At 33.1% G+C, this 18,123-nt stretch overlaps 2 protein-coding genes and 2 non-coding genes across 4 annotated transcripts; 1 reads left to right on the top strand and 3 right to left on the bottom strand.

Annotated features, from left to right (window-relative positions):
- Positions 1-261: 261 nt before the first annotated feature.
- On the bottom strand, positions 262-6,075 carry LOC103498737 (NAP1-related protein 2-like). Its single transcript, XM_051090215.1, has 10 exons — positions 5,803-6,075; positions 4,256-4,378; positions 4,099-4,149; positions 3,839-3,910; positions 3,595-3,708; positions 3,456-3,517; positions 1,910-1,967; positions 1,730-1,786; positions 812-856; positions 262-507 (listed from the first exon to the last, which is right to left on the bottom strand). Exons 1-10 carry the CDS (start codon positions 5,929-5,931, stop codon positions 469-471), a joined length of 750 nt encoding a protein of 249 aa, XP_050946172.1. The 5' UTR covers positions 5,932-6,075; the 3' UTR covers positions 262-468.
- A 1,569-nt stretch (positions 6,076-7,644) lies between these two features.
- LOC103498478 (protease Do-like 8, chloroplastic) lies at positions 7,645-12,479 on the bottom strand. Its single transcript, XM_051090214.1, has 14 exons — positions 12,135-12,479; positions 11,765-11,952; positions 11,483-11,599; positions 11,013-11,106; positions 10,795-10,893; positions 10,598-10,664; positions 10,313-10,388; positions 10,162-10,228; positions 9,613-9,830; positions 9,382-9,449; positions 9,125-9,204; positions 8,530-8,616; positions 8,304-8,411; positions 7,645-8,142 (listed from the first exon to the last, which is right to left on the bottom strand). The coding sequence occupies exons 2-14, from the start codon at positions 11,941-11,943 to the stop codon at positions 8,017-8,019; spliced, it is 1,386 nt and encodes a 461-aa protein (XP_050946171.1). The 5' UTR covers positions 11,944-11,952; positions 12,135-12,479; the 3' UTR covers positions 7,645-8,016.
- Positions 12,480-13,165: 686 nt separating this feature from the next.
- On the top strand, positions 13,166-13,246 carry TRNAL-CAG (transfer RNA leucine (anticodon CAG)). The gene has a single exon. It is a non-coding gene; the product is annotated as a tRNA-Leu (tRNA).
- A 4,394-nt stretch (positions 13,247-17,640) lies between these two features.
- TRNAL-CAG (transfer RNA leucine (anticodon CAG)) lies at positions 17,641-17,721 on the bottom strand. Its single transcript has one exon. It is a non-coding gene; the product is annotated as a tRNA-Leu (tRNA).
- Positions 17,722-18,123: the final 402 nt, after the last annotated feature.

Raw genomic sequence — 18,123 nt, 5'->3', positions numbered from 1 at the left:
AAGGGTTAAGAAGTGTTGAAGAAGGGTTGAGGAAGGGTTAAGGAGTTAAAACTAGGGTTACATAACCCTTCCCCCAAACGGGGGTTGGATTACATAACCCTAACCCCCCATAATCCAACCCTTCCCCCAAACGCCCCCTGAGTGTTAACTTGTTTGTACCTCAACTATACTCGTAAAGACAATCACCATACCTTACTGACCACTACGTGCAGTTTCGTGATGAGTCCTTTTCCAGCAACAATATTATGTGAAATGAAAAGATATCATGAAATGATTGAGCTGTGTATTAAATGATATGGTAAGGCCAAAATAGCCTAGAAGATAAATAGAACATTGACGTATAAATATGGCAGCAGTACTTCAACAAGTATCTCAGATTGGAACAATTGATATCCTATGTTAACCGTAATAATGAGGCAAAAAAGGTACCTAAGCAGGGGTGTCTAAAATGGGTTTGTCCTCTATGTTTCACTCTTCGCCTTCGTCGTCGTCTTCGTCTCCATTCTCCTACACATGTATCATCAAAAGTTCGAACAATTACTTTTGAACTTGTAGATAGGCTTACATGTACAGGCAGTTTTAAGCAACAACGAAGTTGCAGAACATTAGACTTCGACCAAGTACAATATTTCGACACTTAACAGATTTAGAAGCTTTTAACTATTTCCCATCACTTCTAGTTAACTAGATGAAGGCTCAGGAATGATTGTCAAAAAGATGTAAGTGATTCATGAATGGGAAGAAAGCAGGAGACAGACCCAAAAGAACATAAATGAGTGCAATGGTGAATGTGAAATCTAATCCTGTTTACCTCATCATCTTCCCCATCAGAGTCCTCTTCGTCTTCATCAATATCCTGAAAAGAAATTAGAAGAAACCTCATTTTTCTTGCTTGGAAAAACTAGGACTTCCATTAAAACAACAAAAGACAACACACTAAAAAGAGCCCAAAGTACGACTATGAATACAAATCTAATTATCTATAATTGAAAGAGGAACATCCAGAAACAATAAAGTAGTAATCCAAAAAAGGCAGTGAAAATTCACAACATTGCAATCTCGAACAAAATTCCCAAAACAGGAATGCAAAACAACACAAGGGTAGGGAAGGTACAAAAAAACAGATGGGCCATTTCCAATCTGCTACACCTTTTTAAGGAGAATACATTTCATCTAACAAATGTATTCGCCTGTCAAACAATGCAACACTAGAAGGCAGACACACAACACCTCTTCTCAAAGAATCTCACCTTCTTGGCCATCTATCCTCGTGAAAGATTTCTCTAGTCAAGCTTTGAGAGAAAATTAATAGAAGGGGAAAGCAACAGAAGAGCACGAACATGGAAACAAGGACAACTAGGCACAAGGAACCAATAATGGGGCCTCCCCAATCCAACCATTCTCCTAAAAACAAACATGAGAGCTGGGAGATGTTCCCAACAGAGGCATAGAGAACAAAGAAAAAAAATAGAGCCTAAGAAATTCATGTACCCGTGTAAACTGCCACTCTAACTTTCTTACATCCGCATTTGTTATGATGCGTCCCCTAGTTTCTATGATAGAAGGATTGGTATTCCAGACTCCAAAGTAGGGCAAGGAGCAGGAAAAAACAATGGCAACTTAGCTTAATGGAACAGGGGGTGTCTAAACAAGCTGAACAATTGAAAAATAAAATGAATGGGCTCAAAGAATAGGTAAAGAGATATAAAAAAAAGGCGAAGGAGATTACATTGTTGAAATATTTCAAAGGATTGGGCCATAGGTCCTCTTTTATTATCTCAGCTACCTGCATTTAAGTCAAAAAACCAAGCACGTAAGTACAAACCAAAAAAACTAATAGATAAAACGTTGTTGCATTTACAAGCCAAGCGTTTATATTATTATGGGGTAGAAAGATGTTCAGACTTACTTCATCATGAAGCTCAGTGATATCCTTTTGATCGGTTTCACCAAACCAACTGAAGAAGCTGCATACATCAATATTGATGAACAATAGTGAGCAAATATGTTAAATTTAAATTAAACCAGGTACCACAAAAGGAAGAGAAAAGTGGAGGTGTTACTAACTTTGACTTTTTGATTTGACAAAGAAAATTCATTGAGGATATGAAAAAATAAATCATTGTAGTAGGATAAGAGCTCAACAGTGAAGCATAACATCAGCACGTATTGGAAAATCAGAAGTTTCTTCCTTAAATACCTTTTAATATCTAATTAAACTTTATGTTGAATACACGGATTTAAAAACTTTTAAATGATATTATTCTACACTAGTGTACAGAAGACTATTCATCTATTGTAGCTTTGAATAATTTTCTTTCGGTACACTGAATAAATCATTGCACCTGTCAAGAATAAAACAAATTATTTTAATAAAACGATACATTAAAATTTATCATGGTATTATTCTATTTTTCAAAGGATCAATTTCTAGTTAAAAAAATAACTCTTCATTTGTTACCTAATTGGTTTTTGGCTCTCAATGTATTAAACAAATTTCTAATGACTTTTTTTTAAAAAGGCAAAATAATATATTAAATTGTTTTGTGTTCATCAAAAAATAAAATCAATGAACTGAATTTTGATTCTCTCTCCCACAAACTCCCCTTCTTAGGTAAAGAACAATCAAGGAATAGAATAGTAGAGTAGAAGACGAATCTAAACTCCTTGATGCAAGCCCCACTTGGCTTGAGTAGATGTAGCTCAATAGGTGGATCTCCACTCCTGTAATTGGGTCATTGCAATATAGGTTGGATGTCTAATGGTTGAGGTGGTAATGATAGAATCTTGTACTTGAATCATAGCTCACTTTATCAAAGCAATGGGAAAGGAGACCGAAACATATGCCACTGAAAGATTCTACGGAGCAGAGGCAAAGATGTACGATAAGAACAGGAGTAGGTAGGGTGGGCAACTGGTCAGATCTAGTATTGATTATATATGGATGATAATTTGAGCAGACAACTCACTCAGGGTCCCCGAACCAAAGATGGTAAATGACATTACAGAAGAGGTGAAGCCATTGAACCCCTTCAAACATAGAATTGGTAGATGATCAATTATTAAATAATGTAGATATAAAGACTTGAATGAAACTAAGTTTTGAAATTTTTAGGTTAACATTAAATCAGAAATGTATGAGAAAAATAAATAGTACACCACCCTTTTCACATCTTTCTGCTTAGCCCTGTGGTTGAGCTGAAGAGATTATTTTTTAAAGTTAATCGTAATTGTTGGCTTATTAACCATCATAGTAAATCTTTACCACACAATTGAAGAAGGTAAAGCATTAGTTGAAAGGGCAGCACGTTTTAAATGTGTTAAACGTTTACAGTTTCAATTAAGGGAATTTCAAGCACGGTTTCGCTAGAAGTACCAAGGTCATTGTCAAACCTTCAGGTCCTATGACTTTGTTCAAGATGGATGGAATAAAAAAGGAAGGGGTAAGGAAGCACCTGTCTTCAGTCAGCGGTCGTTTCTTCCCTTTCTTCTCACCATTAACTCCGTTTGAGGCACCCTATAAAGATTACCATCAGTCATTAATCTGATCAAATGAACAATTGGAATTATTGTTTTGATAGAAATAACAGTTACCGAGCCATCCTTCCACTTGATTGTTGTTCCAGTAATTTTAATTGCTCCATCTTCAAAGAATGTATATGTCTTCTCTAGCTTTCTATCTTCAAAATAAGGATTCTCATTGAAACTCTGTAAATTTAAGGAGTTCAGTGACAGATCATCATCACATTCTGCAATTGAAAGAGGATACCAAATAGGCCAAAAAAGTAGCATATGAATGATGAAAATGAGTAAATCAACCAAGTTAGCTGAAGCTTACAAACATGATGGAATAGCCCATCTTTACATCCTTTTGATCCTCCACTCCAAGAGAATCTAAATGCCTAAAGATCTGTGCCAAGAATAAGAGACCAACAGGCAACGGTTAAGAGAGTATATACTTGCACGCATTTGATTCTTACAACATCAAAAGTCTCTTTAAATTAGGATTTCAATATAAATTGAGTATAAAAAACTTGCAGAAATATCCATTTTTCATTAAACCCACAATTAGAATTCAAATATATTAAAGCAAAATACCTTCTGATCTTCTTCAGTCAAGAGATCACAAAGTGCAGGATGACTCAAGAACTGCAAAAAACAAGCATTGGTCATGAGCATCAAAGGGGCAAAGAAAAGTAAACAATTTATAGTAAATAGCTGCACAAATAATTCCAATAATAAACAGAGCACTAACAGCAGTTAACCAAAAGTCTGGAATAGTTTTGATAACTTCATTCCGTTTCAAATAGACAGGCCGCCTTATCTCATTATATTTCTGTTCAACTTCCAAAACTTTGTCACCTGCTTCTTCATTAACCTGTGGAATGCCAAGGATCAAGGCTAAGTACAAGTCTACTTATTAGATATTGAGTAGAACGATATAAAAGAAATTGTAATAAATCAAATATTGGCAGAACATGGCCATGGTGATGAATATTTAGTATAAACTGCCTACCAAGTCCTAGATTTATACTCATTTTAGACGCCTAGAACAAGAATTAAGATCTTTTGACACAATACTGAACTGCTTAAAATCTCACATGGGAAAGAACTTCTACTGAACTTCGGAATCATATCAAAAGAAAATTCTAGCTATGTAATAAAGAAAAAACGAAAACCTCATACCACTCCTTCACAAAACAAAAACACAAAAACAAGGTGGGGCAGGGTAAACCTACATACGAACATTGCAAACATCATACCACCGAAATAAAGATGTGTCTCACAGTGTTTTAGAAAGACCATTGAGTCATGTGCCTAGGCATGCTTTGGTCCAAGGTCGGGCCTCAGCACATCACTTCAAAAAGTGAGGCTTCCTTACCCCCACTTGAGGTGGAAGCATTAGAACTTGTGAGGCATGCTTTAGAGCCTTGAGTCTGACTTGTTGCCTTTCTTTTAAATAAAAGTCTAATTTTTAAGAAAGAAACGCATGAAAATTCTTTCATTCTCAAATAGGAATGAAAATCTATTTTCTTAAGCCTTTCATCATCTTATTAGTTACCATATATATAACTTTTTACATTTTCTTTTGCACACCTCATAATATATATATATATAATAAAAATTAAAAAAAAAACCCCACAGTTCTTTTTTCTCGTGACTTCCTTGAGCTTTAAAACACTGAAAGACACATTCTAACTACAAATCCTAGTGTAAAAAAAAAAAATTATTTTCCTTCCAAAACAAATTAGTTGTCCATGTCAATGGGCATCCCTAATTAATATAAAAATATCAAATCGTAGGATAAAGACCTATCAAATTGTTCAAATGAAGCATAACCCAACACTTTTTGCTCAGAGAATTCAGGTTAAGACTTGACACGTTATAAAAACCAGGACTTGCGTCAATTTAACACAATTACAGTTCAGAACGCCTAAACCACCCTCATTCCAAACAAGAATCATAAGCCAAGAAAACTATCCCTAATCGCACAATTCCATTCGTCTGGGACCTCAACTCACAAAGGTAATTAAAAAAAAAAAAAAAAAGCTAAAGAAGCAACTTATGTTCATAACCAACTTAGGTTTATCACACTAAACGTGTAAGAAATTAAATAAACTCCAGTTAAAGAAGCAAGGGGGAAAAAAACATCCTCCTTGGTAATTGAGCTAACATAAAAGTTCACGTAGAGAATTAAAGTGGAGAAAACGCAAATTTAGAGTGATAGAATAGGAAAAAAAATGGATGCAGAAAGTAAAGGGAGAGAGAGAGAGAGAGAGAGAGAGAGAGAAAGAGGGTGACCTTCTCGAGTTCGTCTTGAACCTCCTGTAACTTCTCGATGAAATGGACAAGCTCGACGTCAATGTGGTCAGGTTCGTCGGCGTCAAGTTTGTCGGCGGGCTTGGATTTTTTAGGCTTATCGGCGACCATTTTAGAGGCGGAAACCTAGTTTTGGGAGGGAAAAGAGCGTAAGTTGAAAGAGAAAGCGAAAGGCAAAATAAATATGTTTAGTTTTTCGGGGGGAAAAAGAGAAAGAGAAAGAGGAGAAAAAAAAAAAAAACTGAAATCGGCTAAATGAAGAAAGGGTAGTTGCTGTCTCTATTTATATGCACAAACACTATGTTAAGTCAGTATGACTTATCCTCCAACTAAGTTATATATTATTATAACATTTTGCTTATATCACAACCTTCTTCATTCAACATTCAAATTTGCATTACATTGCAATTTCGATAATTTCCTTCCGAAGTTAAAGTAGAATGAAAGATAGATCATCCGTAAAAACTCAAATTTTAATCTTTAATTCGTATATTATCCCTGTTTTTCTATGAGTATATATTTGTTTTGTATTCTAGATTAAAAAGAAACATTTTTCTTTAAATTTGCATAAAATGAATAATCGAGTTTGGTAATAATTTAGTCAATTTTATAATAAATATTAAATATGTTTTAATCAAATTTATTACATGGTTGATAAACTTATAGAAATCAAATTTATTTATAAACTTTTTAAGTACTAAGTTAAGTTGTTAAATAATAGAATTTCGTGATTTTCTTTTCATGATAGATATTAACGTTGTTACACATTTCAAAGTAGGGTAAGGAGATTGAATTGTTATTTATTAATGTTTCTCAACCTTATATCTAATAGGTCCTTAACTTTTAATGTCAAATTATATCTTACAACTTTGAACATTATATCAATTTAAATCTTGAAATGGTAACCATGTATAAATTTAAATCATAAGTTTTTATAATTGTATCAATTTACAACATTTTTCCAAGTTTTATTTAAATTGTTTTTCATGTGAGACTCGTAATAGTTTTTTCGGTACAACAATTGTAAGATAAATAATTAAACGTCTCGTCTCCACGATGAAGATAAAAAGTTATGTCAATTACGGTTAGGTTAAGTTCATTTTGACATAGTTGTTTTAATTACACTCATAAATTATCCTACGTAAATTAATTTCGACACTTAACTAATATTACCTTTGAAATCATCAAGGCAGCATGGAGACTTATTCAAATGTCAAATTAACAAAACTATCTATTAGAATTGACGCAAGGACAATTTTCAAAGAAAAATTTAAATGAGAATCCAAATTTATTTGCTACTATTTACAAATGACACGAACCTAAGTGGTGACTTGAGAGTGCCTTCTCTCAAGTTTTTGCCTCCATCTTCTGATTACCGGACCATCTTAGCTTTGATTGGGTTTAGTGTTAGGAATTTGTACTTTATTTATCTTATTCGTCAATAAAAGTTGTTTCGTTTTTTTTTTTTCGATGAATATCCGAATAAATATGATGGTAATGACATGCTTTCACATACAAATAAAATTAGAAGGAAGATTTAACGAAATTCAATTTCGTTGGTGGATCACCTTTAGAAGTAATAATCCACCTTAATCTTCGATCAAGACTACTTAAATTTGTATACATTTAAAAATCGATGGCTCAATCAAAATAGGATAAGTTTGACATCTACAAGTGTTTAAGACAAGGAATGAAGTTCTCGACCCTAAATGTAATGAATTAATAAGACATAAAATTATTTCCAAAACAAAATGAATAAACAGAGTAGATTAAGAGCAAAAACAACGAAGATGAAGTAATTAAGCAAGAGCAGAGAAGCACATATTGACTCTTTAATTGAACCATCATGGGCATTAGATTAATCAATGGGAGTTCATCTTTACATAACATTTACATCGATTCTATGAAAAGCAAATATTTGATTCTTCCCATCTCTCCCTTTACCAACAAGGCATCAAGTTGAAAAGTTGAATCCAGTACATGAGAACAAACCACATTTCATGCTTGGTTGCTGTTATAATATGAAATATGCAACTCAAAACAAACAATTCTCATGGAAAGCTTTAATTTTATACTAAAAGATCACTCATTTTACCCCGTGCTTCGCTTAACTTCTACTTCTTCTTTTAATCTTCTTCTTCTCCATTTGATTTCAAGTAGAACGTCGAAATGGTTAGTGTGTTATTAGCAAGGTTTCTACTGACTTTCTTCTAATATCAACGGCAGCTCCAGAGTTTGCCCTCCTCTCTTTATCTTTAAAATAATTTTGTCTCCTGCATTGTACTCATCCAATAACTTGTACAATTCTGCTTTATTTTTTACCTGTAAACAGACGAGAAAACCATATATATCCTCAAGAATCAATGGTAACTTTCTTGAATATTGTGGAGGGAATGTTCATGCAATTATACAGAAAATGTTCTCCTTGTTTAAGGCAGCAGCTGGAAATGCAACATTTTCTGGGAAAGAAACGAAGGGCTTACTGGCTTATTATCGATGGCAGCGATGATATCCCCGAGCACTATATTGCCTGCAAAACCTCTGGTGGTGGGCAATAGTCCAGCTTTGGCTGCAGGACTATTGGCAGGAACCTAAGGAGTCCAAATTATAAAAATAAAGATTATAAATAATGTCAAATTGAATTACGTGATGCATGCTAGAAGGAAAGGAATAACAAAGAAGAAGATGGAATTAGTCTTGGGAGTCTACCTGCAGAATTAGAGCTCCATCACGAACATTGAGTTGATTCGCGATTAGGTCAGGAGCGAAATCTACATTTATGCCAGCTCGCACGACCTGTATGGAAACCCAGAATGCTAGTCATGAATGGTTTGAAAGTCTCACAATCTTGTATAGTAATGAAATTAATCTTCTAAGTTAAATTATAAGTTTAGTCCTTGAACTTTAAAGTTTGTATCAAATAAGTCGTTGAACTTTAAATAGTGTCTAATAGATTTGAAAACTTTCAATGTTATATCTAATTGGTCCCTTAACTTAGAAAAAAAAGTGTCTAATAAGTTCCTAAACTTTTAGTTCTATGTCTAATAAGGCTCCAAGTTTTCAATTTTGCATCTAGTAGGTTACTGACCTAATCGACATTTTTTAAAATTCACATACCAATAGAACAAAAAATTGTGAGTTGAATGTCTTATTAGATAAAAACTTCAAATCGCAAGTTTAGAGACTCGTTAGATACTTTTTACGGTTCATTTTAAAGTCTAAGAACTTACCGGATACAAAAGATAAATTTTTAAGGACTAGACTTTAATTTAACCTTAATTCACTAGAAACCAAGATCACTTACTCTACCAAATTGGATCAACTGAGGTACAATCTTGACTACGGTTGAAGATGGGATTGCAAAACCAACACCAGCTGATGTTCCTGTAACCATAATAGTACAGAGTAATGTTAATCACATTCCAAATTGCTGTCGTTGAAGAGTAGAACGAGGTTAGGTAAATGTGAAAATCATATCAGCTATCCCATCATTACAGTAAGGACGAAACTGAGTGCTATAAACGTTGAAATGGCACTTGGCAGGAGAAGGATGGACATTACCTGTTTGAGTGAAAATAGCAGTATTGATACCAATTAAGTTCCCTTTCGAATCAAGTAGAGGACCTCCACTGTCAAAGATACAGGAAACCATGAGCTCCTTGATGTCAAAATTAAATATATGAGGTGGTAAGTAACACATTCAGCAATCAAAGAAAGGGATAAAAAGACAATATTTGCCTAAAGAAAGAATGAATGTGGAAGAATTCATTTCAGAATGAATATTAAACTGACCTATTCCCAGGATTGATAGCTGCATCTGTTTGGATTCCACCGCCAATGGTGACACCAGTCTGACTAAAAATGTCACGATTTAGCCCACTAATGACTCCAACTGTGAGAGTATGATCAAAACCAAAAGGATTTCCAATTGCCAAACACTGTTGCCCTACTTTAAGAGAAGATGACTGTCCCACCTTGATTGGCCTCAATAAATCGTTCGAGGCATCTACCTGCAAGGACCAAAGATTATCTCATTTTTTGTTAGACTTTTGACGGCGAGCAATAGTCTCAGAGTCCACAATCAGTTATAAAAATATGTTGACAGGAATAACAAAGGTAATCATGCATGCTTGAACTATTCTAAACTAATGCATCGGCTGTTCACATTAGAACTACTTCTAAAATGCAAACAAACAGATGTCAGGATTAGAAATCGGTTTAATTCCTTTAAAAGAAGAGTACTCAGCCCAGCCCAAACTTGAGCAGATACAATACTCATCCAAAAGTGAAAATTCTTCAATAAACTATAAAGCATAAGAATTTAAAGTTGACAAGTATTACCTTTAAAACAGCTAGATCCTTTGTGCGGTCTGCACCAATAAGCTTTCCTTCAAAATTCTTCTGTATCCTATTCAAAGATTTAGAAAATTGAGGAAACAGATACACGTTGTTTAGCACAGTAGTATATTGATCTAGCTTCAAGTGTCCTCACCCATCAGACGCTAAAATATTAACTCGTGCAACAACCTGCCCAGCGCTTGGATTTCTTGCAAGGGCACTAGCAATTACTGTTAAGTAATAAAAACCAAAGGCTATGAGGAAATGTTGCATTTCTTTTAGAATTACAGTCTAAAGTACAATAGGTGAAATACCATTTTTTGGTAAAACTACATTGCAAGATTCAGATGATCCTTGTTGAAGCCATTCAATATATAGTAGTTTTTAGTTGTGTGTGGAGAGTTTGAGACCATTTCTCTAGGTTGTTACGAACACTCACCATGATAGTTTGTTACAATATGTCCTTGATCATCCCAGACTACTCCAGACCCATTTCCTTCAGGAATCTACGGATAGTGTTTAGGGTCATTATGAAGAATATCAAAAAAGGAGAACAATAGACGGCTTGGGATATGCCAATATGTAATGTGTCAAAGTTGCTAATACAACATTAATCATTGTTTCATTGCTGATTACCTCAACCATACCAGTTACATTGAGTTGAGGACGCAGAGTCACATCAAAAATGTTGACAACAGAGTATGTATTTTTTTCAAATAATTGGGCGATTCTTTCCTGTCAATCACATAATTTCTCATTCGCACAGCATGATAAATAACAACAATGCAATAAAGTTCCCAAACAAATCAAAGTAGAAAGAAAGCGAATATAAATATCAAGTGAAAAGAAAGAACCTCTGTAGGAAAAAGGGATCCAGAAGGTGAAATAGTGGGAGTTACTTCATCTATGGTCACAGATGGATCGCCCAAAGCTTGAGCTGTAAATACACTACACAGCTTGGTTATAAATAAGTTGTTTATTTCATAAAAGTGTAACGCAAAGTATAAACAGCCGTACAAATCTATACAAGTTTCCGTAAATTAACAACTGTGCTTCTTAGAACCCTTAGATCATAAATTTGCATATTTCAAGTTGAGAGGGAAGATTTGTTCAAGCAGTTAGTTTCCAAACTTAACAAGTTTGCTATTTAACCACGACATTTCATTTCCACACACGAAAATGACAAATGTGACCGTTAGTCGCCACAATATTTCATCTGTGACATAGAAAATAACAATGACAAGTTGAGACCAGTCTAGAAGAACTAAATGCGTGTTCAGTGAGCAGAGGATAAAGCTGAAACACTAGGCAAGTAGTCGAGTACCTTGAAGGATAAGGCCACAAACTCAGAGACAAACTAACAAATAACGTCCGTCGAGTCGTGAAAAGAAATTTTCTACTCACTACAGAACCAAGATCCCCAGAGTCATCATCAGCCCTCCTGAATAATAATCAGCTAAACTAATTACATAACTTCCCACAAAGTCCAAAACCAACAACAAAACTCAAAGCTAAAACACCTATAAACATATCAATGGCTAAAAGATGGACAAAATTTTTGATCAAATGATGCAGTAGCACAAAGTAAAAAGGAGAGAAAAACAACCTTTGAATGAAAATGGATTCTGAAGTGCTGGGATTTGAAGTAGAAGGCTGAGAAGAAGAGCATACAGAAGAGACACCATCAAAGCACAGTTCTCTCCTTCCCAACAAATGGGTCGAAGTCGAAACACCCGATTTTCCCATCATTCGCAGTTGCGGAGCATTGCATGCCAGAACATGCATTTCTAAGACCTAAATTTAAAAGTAACATAAATCAAATTTCAAAACCAAACGAATACATAAAATCTAGCAATGTAACATAACAAGACTAATTTCCAAATACCCAGATGATTACTCACTCATAAATCGCCATTGAATTAATAAAGAAGCAAAAGGGGTAATTTTAAATAACCCCATCAACACTAATCACTAACCTGAAGATAAAATCTCAACAGATTCAGCAAACTGAGGGAGGCGATAACTTGAAGTGTTACCCAAAACCCAATAAAGAGAAAAGAGATTAGAGAGCGAATGGGCAGTGGGTTTTTGAGATACAGTGAGTATAACAATTATACATCATCTTCTTCATCCATGGAAGCTCTATGGAAGTGTGAAGCTTACATGCTCCATAACCAACCACCAAGGATTTGTCTTTGTGTTGGGGACTGGGTTTATTGAAAACAATGGTTGAGATAAGTTGTAGAGGAGTGAGAGTATTGAGCATGGTACATTGGTGAAAAAAGGATATTTGGAAGTGTTCAGTATTTGGAATTGAAGATTGGTACCTTATGTTATCACAAAACCATTATCTAAATTTACTTCATTCCAAATTTATACAAACATTTTGGCCATTATGTACTACTTTCATATTACACAGACTACACAAACGTAACTTTAGAATTACGAAGACCTATTAAATATTTTATAAAAAAAAAAAATTAAAACAAAGATTTATAAATCAAATTTATAATTTAGGAGGTATTCAATCCGAAATACAAATCACACAATTGAGTTTTTTTCATGTTTAAATATCTACTAAATGTGAATTATCGAGAATTTTATTTTTTATTTTTATATAAAAATCGAAATCAACCTGAGAGACTAATTTTAATATTTATTAGAAAAGTAGTTAAATATTTTATCTAAAACAAGACTTCATGTTATTTATTTTTAAAGTTTCTCAAAATAAGTTTAAGTATTGAAAATTAGTCTTTAGAGGAAGAGAAAAGAAAAAATAGTTTGAAAGTCATTTTATCCATGTAAGTAAAGTTAATAATCTTAAAATTTGTGTTTGCAACTGGTTTATTGATCTTAAAAGGTATATTTGTTTTTCATCCATAAATTTTGAAAAATATATTTATGTTAATGATAATTACTATTATTATTCTTTTTATCAAAGCCTAATAAATGACTTCAAAAACATTTATTAAATAGGTAATGGTTATTGGAAGTTTGTTATCAACAGGTCAAGATGGCCGAGTTGGTCTAAGGCGCCAGTTTCAGGTACTGGTCCGAAAGGGCATGGGTTCGAATCCCATTCTTGACATTTCCTTTTACCTTTTTTATACCTAACCCACACAAAGCTTTCTTTTTATGTCAATATAACCTAAACTCTTACTGCCAATACATACCTCAAAATTCCATTTCTTCTATAACAGTAAACATAATTGGGTAAATTGAAATAACCAAACTCTGAAGTGTGGCTGTAGTTACAATTATAAATAATTGTAATCTTAAGCGTGTTAAATAGATATTTAGTAGAAATAAAAAACATAAACATGAAGTTATAAGTAGGTTCCTACAAATTTCAGGTTAAAAAATACAAAATTGTTATGAAATCAACAATTAAGACATACAAAAAACGTAAAGATCAATACACAAATATATGTAGTTTATTATCAGTGTGTTAGCTATGTTCATAGGTAAAGGGAGAACAAATATTATTACTAGGGTAAAAAAACGTAAATTATTACATATACTCGACTACAAAAACTGAAGAGCTTTCGAGGGTGTTACCCTCGAAGCCCTATTAGGATGCGCGGCTCCTAAACGCTAGCTCACTAACTCGCTTTGAGTTGTGTATAGCGTTTAATGACAAATTCTAAGCATTCCAACAAAAGCCTACCATTTTTAAGTTTTTACTTACTTTCTCTTGTAGCGAACTTTTTTTTTAACAATTCAAACATAAATGTCACGAACTCGAATTTGCTAATAAAAAAAAAAAAAAAAAAAGCAACAAAACAAAACTTTATGAGGAAGAAAAGAGAAATGAAGAAGGGTGTATTTTAATATTCCCATTTGGGAAAGTAATGCAACTCAATTTATGGTGACACCAACTCAGTTGTTTTCTTGTAATCTTCTTCATATTTAACATTCTTGACACCAACTTCAAATCCACCATTGTTAAGAAGCAAAGTTCATCATCAATTGGTTCATCTTCTTCTAATTCCTCTTTGCAATTCTTCAACATCCACTTTTTTCTCTTTACTATCTTCTTCAATTTTCTCTTTTTCTGCCAAAAAACAAAAAGAAGAAAAAAAAACAAAGTTTGTATTTGAGTAATTTAATGATATAATAAGATTTTGATTTTGTACTTTCGATGGATAAATGAAGTTTAATGGAAAAAATAACAAACCTTGTGAAGATCTAAGAGAAGTTGTGTTTGAATGTCGAAATGCGAAGGACTTGTAAATTCTTGTTTTGCTTCTAAATGACATTTTAAATTAGTCGAGATATGGACAAGTTTGTCCTTTCGAATGAACTGCCACAAGATTCTTATGGATTCTTGTAGTATATTAATAAGCCTATCGATCGTAACTGCATTTTCCTTGTTATCTTCTTCGAACCCTTCTTCTTTCACTTCATCTTCTACAATCATAAAAGACAAACTTATACATAGTTAGCTTCTTTATTAATTTGTAGCTAACTATATGAAACATATTAGATAAACATGGAGTTTTATCTCACAAGCAATTGACAATGAAAAGAAAAACTCGTGTATCTTATAAAGATCAAATAATTTTACCATCTTACTTAGGTGAGATCCTCACCGAAATGATGAAATAAAACTATATAATGTACATTGTCATGACTTTGCTTCCGACTTTTATCTTTTTGTTATTCTTCTTTTACCTAACTAACATGGGATTTTGATCGTATTTCCAATACATGTGCACATTTTAGATTTAGAAAATCATAGCTATATTTTTACCACTCCACTAGTGTACCGATTTCAAAATATAAATAATATCATAAGAATAAAAACATAGCCACAAAACGAAAAAAAATGTTCATAATCAAATCGTCCATGCAATCAACTACCATCTCAAATATCCCTCAAAATACTATCGACTAATTTTAAAAAATAATTCTAAATCATGGCGAATAATTATGATAGAAACCTATTCCAAAAGTTCAAATACCATGTGGGACCTTGAACGGGTATGAATAAGAAATTATCAAGGGATCATTTTTCGTTTTTAAGTCATTGTGACACCATTTTATAAGTCAATCTTGGTAAAAGTTGTACCAAATCTTGCATTAGAAGATAGTTTTGAAAAATTAATGACAACTTTACTAAATAGAGATTTTACTTACCTTTGAGAAGAGGAACTTGAAGAAGCTTTCTCCTAACAAGTCGACTTCTAAGATAACATTCAACTCTCGACCCTTCTTCAATCTTTTCATTCTCCATAAATCTCTCTATCATCACTTTAAAATGCTCAAATTTCTCTGCAACTCCATTGAATCTACAACTTCCGTAGCCTTCTCTCCCATAAATCTCCAAAGCTTTCTTATATTCCCACACTATGAACTCCCAAGAAACCCATAATTGCACCACATACACCATCTCCATTTCCCCATCAATTCTTCTTCTGTTTCCCCCTGATTTCTTCTCTCCCTTACACACACAAAACCCCTTCGTTAAAACAGATTCCACCGACTCCTTCGATTGCATCATCTTCAACTCTGAAAAAGGTCGACTTGGGTTATCATTCATTGAAACAGAATTGCAAGGGATGTTAAATGAAATCATGACAAGAACTGACCTTTTGCGTACGTTTTTTGACGATTTAAAATGTCGTATTTTCGCATCTTTTCTGTGTATCGCTTGTGGAATTTATGGAGTTCTTTTGTTATATCTCTGTGGTTGAAGCTTTCTTGTTTCTTCTTCCATGGCTTTAAATCGCTTTCATTTGTTGTTATTGAGTAGTCTGTTTCTTCAGGAATTGATGGCAGCATAGATTTAGCTTTGGCGTTGGCTTTGGCTTTCATAATCTGAATTTGCAAAGCTTTTATTAAGTCATCATCTTCTGAATCTTCCTCATTTACAAATTTATTTGTTTCGATAGAATCGACATCATTGGTGCAATCCGAATCATTTGGAGACAAATTTTCTGACCCTTCTCTAGAATGAAGAAAGAAATCTGGAGCAGGAATCGAAGGAATCGAGAAGTGTTGTTCAAGAAAATCTTTCTCGTTGGCTTTGGCTTCCATAGTATGAATTTGCAAAGCTTTTATAAAGCCATCATCTTCTGAGTCTTCCTCATTATCAAATTTATTTGTTTCGATAGAATCAAAAAAATCGTCTTCGATTCCAACATCATTGGTGCAATCCAACTCATTTGGAGAAAAATTTTCTGACCCTTCTCTAGAATGAAGAATGAAATCTGAAGCAGGACTCGAAGGAATCGAGCAGTGTTGTTCAAGAATATCTTTCTCGTTTGAATCAACATTCTCTTTAGTTTTCAAAAATTCCTCATAAGTTGGAAACCGGAAGGTTAAAACTGAAAAGGGATCATCATCTTCAAACAGAGGCTGTTTCTCATCGGAGGCCTTGAAGTATTTGAAGTATCGGAGGAAGAATGGGAACAGACCACATAAGAAGATCAACAAAGTTTTCAAAATAAAAACAAAAACGTTGAAAAAAGGTTCGTTATCAAGAAAACAAAATTGGATATTCGATAAAAGCTTCATCGTTGAGATAGATTTTGAAATTGGTTCCTCTGTTTTTAAATGGAAAAACAGAACCTAAGAACATGTTGTTGAAACAAAATCTTGAAAAATTTTGGAAATTTGGAGAACCGCTTTATATTCTGTACGATTTGGGAAAATTGAATATTGTGTTTTGATTCTGAGAAATTATTGTTTAGGGAATTTTAAAGTTTATGGAAGGCAGGGGGGGGGGGGGGTGATGAAAATGGAAATTATTTATTTCTACCAAAAAATAAAAATAAAGGAAAATAAGATTTCTATTTCTAAAGTCTTGAAAAAATATATATTTTTGTTTTGACTTTATTTTTTATTTTAAATTTTCATCTTTAAATTTTGAGGTTGTGGTTGCCACCACATATGTATATAATTTATCATTTTCATTACCAATTGACTTTTGTTTTTATTGGGTATAAACTAACCCACTTGTTTAAGAGAGTAACAATAATTTATTACTCCCAAGTGTATTTTATGATTTTGTAAAACTTATTCGAAAGTGTGGGACTGTTTCACAATATTTGAGATTTTCTTTAGAAAAAATCGTTGTTTTAGACTTTCTTTTTGTCAATTGGATTTAGATTGGCAAGTAGCAGTGGGATAGATTATTATATAGCTCAATCCATATTTGAGTGTTATAAATATTTAAGTCTAATTTTACCATTTTCAAAAGTTTATGAGTCAATATAAAAATGTAGATATAACTTCCACCATACTTTTAAAGGTAGTTTTTTTACAATTTATTCTATTATCTTTACTCTTATAAAACAAATGGTTTTGTGTGGGTATGAATGTTAATACGCAAGATTATTATTATTTTTCTAAAAAAACATCTTATGAATTGTCATAATTAAATGACATACGAAAAACAAAATAGCAATTAACAAATAAAATAGATATTATTGAGTGAGAAAAGGTAAATAGATAAAAAGGGAAAAAGGAAAAAGGAAATGTCAAGAATGGGATTCGAACCCATGCCCTTTCGGACCAGTACCTGAAACTGGCGCCTTAGACCAACTCGGCCATCTTGACCCTTTGCTATTCAGAATTGAATCATATGTAACCTACCTTATATTTCAATAATTATTGATGAAGCAATAATATATATAGATAAGTATTTAGAAAATTGGTTAATACAATATGCAATTTTTGAAAGCAGATCACAGAGAAAAAGACAATTTCTAGAAAAACAGAAAACAAAATCATGGATGGAAAGAATCCAAAAGTGTGGTCAAATCAAATGAGAACTAATTCTTATAAATTAAAAAAAAAAAGAAGGAAAAACAGTAGTCTTACTATTTCTTTAGTGTTACATGGTAATACAAATTTCACTCGACTTCGGTCAAGATCAAACCCAATGAATCATACCTTTCTTTTTAACAAAATGCTACCAAAACTAAAAGAAAAATAATGTTCGAAGATCTAAGAAGTCAA

Source organism: Cucumis melo, chromosome 9, assembly GCF_025177605.1.
Source record: "Cucumis melo cultivar AY chromosome 9, USDA_Cmelo_AY_1.0, whole genome shotgun sequence".
Classification (NCBI taxonomy): domain Eukaryota; kingdom Viridiplantae; phylum Streptophyta; class Magnoliopsida; order Cucurbitales; family Cucurbitaceae; genus Cucumis; species Cucumis melo.
Note: the sequence above shows the minus strand (reverse complement) of the source record. Positions and strands in the feature narration are given on the sequence as shown.

Excerpts from the sequence above, each read along its gene's own strand:
- LOC103498478 (XM_051090214.1), bottom strand. The coding sequence starts at position 11,943 with ATGCATGTTCTGGCATGCAATGCTCCGCAACTGCGAATGATGGGAAAA. Across the intron at positions 10,389-10,597 it reads TATTGTAACAAACTATCATG|TAATTGCTAGTGCCCTTGCA; the intron begins GTGAGTGTTCGT and ends ATTACTTAACAG. Across the intron at positions 8,617-9,124 it reads AGTTGATCCAATTTGGTAGA|GTCGTGCGAGCTGGCATAAA; the intron begins GTAAGTGATCTT and ends GTTTCCATACAG.
- LOC103498737 (XM_051090215.1), bottom strand. The coding sequence starts at position 5,931 with ATGGTCGCCGATAAGCCTAAAAAATCCAAGCCCGCCGACAAACTTGAC. Across the intron at positions 4,379-5,802 it reads TTCAAGACGAACTCGAGAAG|GTTAATGAAGAAGCAGGTGA; the intron begins GTCACCCTCTTT and ends GGCATTCCACAG. Across the intron at positions 1,968-3,455 it reads CGACCGCTGACTGAAGACAG|CTTCTTCAGTTGGTTTGGTG; the intron begins GTGCTTCCTTAC and ends TGATGTATGCAG.